The following is a 6,083-nucleotide window of genomic DNA, read 5'->3' on the forward strand; positions in this document are numbered from 1 at the left end:
GCCCATACACGTTTCTGTAGTGTGTGTGTACAGTGTATACATACACATTTACATTATCTGTGTGGGGTTGTGTGGTGTATACTGAGAGAACCTGAGTGTTTGTATTCCAAATAGATCAGAAAAATACAGAGTTAATAACATACTGGAGTAGTAGCAAAGTGAGTGTTACTCTCCTGTTGCTAAGTGAGATGGACAGATGTTACAAAGAGTACAATTAATACTCTGCTGATGTCCCTAAGCCAGAAAGAGGTTTAAACAGAATTAAATTATATTTAATTCCTGAGAAATTATAGGGTAGAAATTAACCCAGAATTAAAGACTCCATGAAAACAGAAAGCATTTGGCTAGTCTTAATTGAACAAAACCTCTATTATATTATCCTAAAAATGCTTGAAAAATTAGCCCAGGACACAGACCTGTGTGCAGCAGTCTGAAACCACAGGAAAAGGAGACACTATTGTGCAGGAATTAGCTGAACACCAATTGGGACCAATTGGATTGCTCCTCCAACAGCTCAAAGTGACATTATTTACCACCCCAAACTCATGTTTTCCGTGTTTCTGATGGCTATGTAAGTCAGGAATGTGGCTGACCTGCATAAGACATCCATCAGATCAGATTCCAAACAGGAGTGAGGTGATGGCCGGGAGGGGCACGTGTTCCCAGAGCCGCAGGCAGGGAGCTCAGGGAGGGGCTGACACGGAATTGTGCCTTTGTCCACCTCTTCTCCCTCTTGCTCCCCCAAATGTGAGAGCTTTCCCCCATCTGGGGACATTGTTTCATTGGTGTTGATGCAACATCTCGTTTCTTACTGTGCTCTGAGGAGTGGTTTTGTAAGTTTTTTTCCCTGTCAATCAGTGTTCAGTGAAGTGCTTGTTGCTTCAATGTTTGCTGAGCAGGTTCCAGGCCAGCCAATCTCTGAGTGTGCTTTGCTTGAGCAGGTAATTCAGGCTGTGCCTGAGCAGGCTGAGAGCAGTGCCTTTGAGTTCAGATTTGTTGCTTCATGGGCACTGCACAGACTCAGAGAACCCCAGAATGGTTTGGGTTGGAAGGAACATTAAAGCTAATCCCATACCACCCCCTGCCGTGGGCAGGGACACCTTCACTATCCCAGGCTGCTCCAGCCTGGAGCACTTCCAGGGCTGGGACAGCCACAGACAGCCACAGGTCCAGCTGTGCCTGGTGAGGAGCAAGCAGAGTGAACCAGACCTCGTTAAACCTCAGCAAAACACAGGAGCAAAACTCATCAGCTGTGATTCTGGAGGACTCCATATCCATGCCAGCCTTCCTGCCATGGTCTTGCTATCCTATGGAGCAATTAAATTAATCAATAATAACAACTTTTTAAAAGCACTGGTTAGTTTAAAAGCCTGAGGAGGAGAGAATGACTGTTAATATAATTAGATTTCCAGCTCCAGTTTCCAGGTTAGGATATTATGGACACGTTTGTTCCTATCACATTTGCTTTGTGGTTCAGTATGAATTTTCAATAGATGACTTTGTGATAAGAAAGCAGCAGTTCACATGCAATTATATAAACAGTAAGATCAGCCTGGAATTAGCCTGGAGAGTATAAAGCACACACAGAGCTTGTGCTGGGTCACTGCCTCTCCCAGCTCAAGGCAGAATCAGGTTCCTGTAATAGGGAAGAATTCTGCTGACAAGAGGTTGGTCTTTCCAGACTGGTGTTGCAGCTACAGGGTAAACCAGCCTGTGTAATGGATGGCTTTGCTATGGGAAATTGGCAGCTGGAAGAGACTAGAGGGTGATGTCCAGATGTTGGTAGACGCTGTCATTTAAAGTTTATCATTTAGAGGCTCTAGAGTAGTTCCTGAAATTGTCTTGGGAGCTAATCAAGGCTTTGTTCTCAGGATCCACCCCGCAGGTCTGAGAAATGAGGTCAGCACAACAGACAGATAAAGCAGGATTCATTGAGTTGAACTCTTTGCTGATGTTCTTTATTGTAATTTGCTTGAATCTATTATTTAGTTTTTGGCTGTGTTCCCATCTTATCATGCCTCTAAGCCACTGGAAATTGAAAAATCCAGTTTTATGCCTGATATGCACACCCTTGTCTTTTTGTCTCTAACATTTTATAAGATGCTTTCTTTAGAAAATTGTTTTAAAGCAGTGAGATTATTTTATTATCTCTGCTTAATTCTAGAGTTTATGTTCTCTTACATGTCACACTTTCAAATCTTTCAGCGCCTCTTATTTGTTTTGTGTCAGGATTTTATCATTCGCTAGTGAGAAATTCCATGTAATACGCTTTAGTGGGGGGAAGTGAATTTGCTCTATGTTGTTAACGGCCTCTTTGCCCTTGCTCTCTGTTTAATGGTCAGTATTATTTCAATAAGGACTGAGATTGGAAAGAAATTATCAGGCTGTAGCTAGAAATGTTAAGATTACTCCAGGTGTGTGACTGTCCTGGCTGTTCCTGTCACATGCCAGGACACGGCTGGAAGGCACATCCCATTTTACCTGTGGTTTGCTCTGTTTGTTTGTTCTTCCCCATCCAGCATGAGTCCCTTCTTTGTGATGTCTCTCCTCTTTGGCCTGATTTTTGGACAAACAGCATCACTCTGTGCTCCTGCCGAGTACACAATCCACGTGGAGAAGCGGGAATGTGCCTATTGCCTGGCCATCAACACCACCATCTGCGCTGGATTCTGCATGACTCGGGTACGGGATCTTTCTGTAACAGCCACCACCAAACCAGGGCTCTGTGCTCCCACAGAATAGCGTGCAAACGAGCAAATTGTAAAAGAGTTTATCACAGGCAGAAAAACTGCACTGTCACCATGTTTTCAAGTTAGCTTTTTGAACATGTGGGGGTGAAAAATGCCAAACCTCTGGGACACTGGTTGATAAGACCAGTGACACAACAGAGACCTGACTGCTGCTGCCTCTGTGGGCAGTTTGTGAGGGCAGGACGGAACAGGTGAGGGGCAGATTACACTGGGTAACTCTTAATTAATGTAAATAACTTAATTAATGTAAATAACTTCTGCTCCCACTGCTGCTACCCCAGCTGGCTGTGGGGACAGCTCTGCAGCAGCTGTACCACTCCACACAACTTCATTGTTCAACACAGCATTGAGTTCCAGCTTGGGCAGCAGGGAGCCAGAAGAGATCACAAAGCACAGGGCACACTCTGAGCCACGTGGGTTAGTCAAACCAGAGAAACAAAGGGAATGTGCCTGCGTGGGGAGGGAGCCCCAGTCACAATTAGAGCTCTGAACTCATCCACGTGAGCATACTGAAATGCTCAGGAGTACCAGAGCTGGGCTCAGGTATGAGTTTTGGTCTCTGCACCTCACAGGATGTTTCTGACACGTGTGCCTCCGCACAACAACACATTTCTCTTCTCTTTGCAGGACAGCAATGGCAAGAAGCTGCTCCTGAAGAGTGCTCTGTCCCAGAACGTGTGCACGTACAAGGAGATGCTGTACCGGACAGCGCTGATCCCGGGCTGCCCTCTCCACACCATCCCCTACTACTCCTACCCCGTGGCTCTGAGCTGCAAGTGTGGCAAGTGCAACACTGACTACAGTGACTGTGTCCGTGAGAGGGTCAGGACAAACTACTGCACTAAGCCACAGAAGCTCTGTAACCTGTAAAGCTTTCAGTGGGATGTGGGTGAAATGTACTGCTCTGCTCGCACCTCAACGGAAATAAAACTGTTTCATATTCGGTTTGCAAACTGCTGTGCACAAAGATTTGTTCTGAAGGTGTATCGTTAGTTGCTTCAATTAATTGGGTGTTCTGAGACAGGCAGAAAAGAATGATGATAAAGGCTGTATGTTTGTATTGGGAACTCACATGAATTTACTTTGGAGGAGACAGGACTGTGTGGATGTATCAGCCTTTGCTCACAAATCCCAGATATTGTCTGAAGAGATGCTCAGAGATTTGTTAAATTGACATATTTCAGAATTTGATATTGATTTATTTCAGAGTTCACCTATTTCACTTGATGTATTTCAGAGTTAAAAAAGAAGCCATACACACTCTTGGTATTGAACTTTTAAAATAGATTTTGACACATACTTACAGCCTTCAAATCAGCAGCAGTATTTTTCCATCTATGTATTATTAATTCAGACACTGTAGATCTGTGTTCTCCCTGCTGTTGTCCAGACCTGTGTTTATTGGGAATGCTTCTCTACATTAATGGCATAACCCCCCCTTCCCTGCAGAAACAGTTTGAGCTACACCTGTCTGTGAGCACTGAGGAATCACTGCAGCTTCAACGCTGCCTGCTCTGCTCTCACGAGGGGAGTGTGCTGCCATCAAATGGAAAGCAAAACTCAAAAAATCCCATTTTTCCCCACAGGTGAACAACCTCCCTGGGAGTGGAAGGAGAGCTGAGCTGTGTGCTGAACATGCACAGGTGAGAGTGCAGAGCCAGGAATAAAGAAAAGTAATGCATGTAATTAATGTAAACTAACAACTGCTTCATTTCCACTGAGACTGTAGCTCCCAAGAAATTACAGATATTCCATTCATACATTGCTTGAAATAGTAAATAAAGGAACCAGAATTCACAGGATACGAATATAAAATGGAACATTCTTAGAAAAATCCTGCTTGCAGGATTGCAGTTTTCATTACTCTTCCTAGAATCTGATTCTCTGTTCCAAACACCTTCATTTTATTTATTTTGCAGCAAAACCTGTGAGAAAGCCCAAGGGAAACTGCTGGTGCCCCCCTGGAGCAGGTTTGGACTGGATGAGCTCCAGAGGTTCCTTCCAACCTCAACCAACCCATGGCAGTTTGAATTGTGTCACGGATTCTAAACAAGGTATGAACTCCAATTATCATGTCCATTATCTGGTGATAAAGAAATACCTTCACAGGCAAGGTTTGAAAATTTAAATTCTCCAAAAACAAGCTTGAAATTTACAGAAAATCCTGAGCATCTGCAGGAGCAGCCCTACTTCTGTAAAATGGATCCCTTACACCTGTGGTTTAAACAACCCAGTTATAGCTAATTTTGTACAAGACTATTTCTGGATCTCTTCGGAGCAGAGGTTAGTTACAATTAAGTTACAAATGCTGTCTGGTGGTGAGAATGTGGTACTCCCAGCCCCTTCTGTGTATCATACAAACGAGCTGTGGTCTCCCAAGCTCTCCAAGGAAGAGCTGCAACATGAACTGCTGCTCTCTTGTTGGTGAAGAGCACAGGAGTGGTAGAAAACCTTGAGAAATAGGAATTTATGGAACAAAGCAGCCCTTATGGTATCTGGTAAATGCCAAAGAAACAAAATGTTCAGCTTTAAGATCAGCCAGAGCTTTCTCAAGGTGTCTGGACTGTTAAAAATGTTTTTTAGCACAGGAAAGTATAATTCCGTTTACTATTAAGCAAGACTTGTACTTGGCAAAACAAAAAGAAGGTATCTGTCCTATTTACAGTATCAGCAGCACTGCTAAGTTATTGTGATGTCTTTTATGGCCTGACGGATTTGTCTTCAGTACAAACAAAAAACAAGCCTACTTTTATAGTTAATGCCTATGGAAAATCATTGAGAGAAAAATAACTAATGTGCCTTCTTTTACACTTCAGAAAAACCCAAATCGAGACGTTTGCGTTGTGGTAACATATCTATTTAACCATATGTTTCCATGCCCTCCAAGGACTGTGTTAAGCAGTTTTCATGCTCAAGTTTAAGACCCCCAGGCCCATTGATAATCCCTGTTCAGGTGACGATTCCTTCCGGACGTGTGTTTGTTACCTTCCGTTTATCCCAAGACGGTTTCCACATAACTCAGCCATGGATTTGCAGGCAATCCAAACATCCTCACCTCGCGTCCGTCCCTCAGCCCGGGTGGGGAGAGCACAGCGCGGGCTGGGGGGGCCCGGCGCTGGAGCCGCGGCTGCTCCCGGCGCTCAGAGAGGCACAAACCCGGCCGCATTCACACGTGGAGCACGGAGAAGGACGAGGAGAAGGACGAGGAGAAGGACGAGGAGAAGGAAAAGCAGGAGACGGAGCAGAAGCAGCCCCGGCTCCCCCCGCGGAAGGAGCGGCCCGCGCTCCGCGCCCGCGGGGCTGCGGCGGCGCCCCCGGCCGGCAGGGGGCGCT

General features: G+C 45.1%; 1 protein-coding gene across 1 annotated transcript; it reads left to right on the forward strand.

The window, feature by feature from the left end:
• Nucleotides 1-1,578: 1,578 nt before the first annotated feature.
• Nucleotides 1,579-3,703, forward strand: TSHB (thyroid stimulating hormone subunit beta). Its single transcript, XM_039699378.1, has 3 exons — nt 1,579-1,667; nt 2,520-2,682; nt 3,378-3,703. Exons 2-3 carry the CDS (start codon nt 2,521-2,523, stop codon nt 3,618-3,620), a joined length of 405 nt encoding a protein of 134 aa, XP_039555312.1. The 5' UTR covers nt 1,579-1,667; nt 2,520; the 3' UTR covers nt 3,621-3,703.
• The last annotated feature ends 2,380 nt before the right edge of the window (nt 3,704-6,083 follow it).

Source organism: Passer montanus, unplaced genomic scaffold (assembly GCF_014805655.1).
Source record: "Passer montanus isolate IOZ18808 unplaced genomic scaffold, ASM1480565v1 scaffold132, whole genome shotgun sequence".
Lineage (NCBI taxonomy): Eukaryota > Metazoa > Chordata > Aves > Passeriformes > Passeridae > Passer > Passer montanus.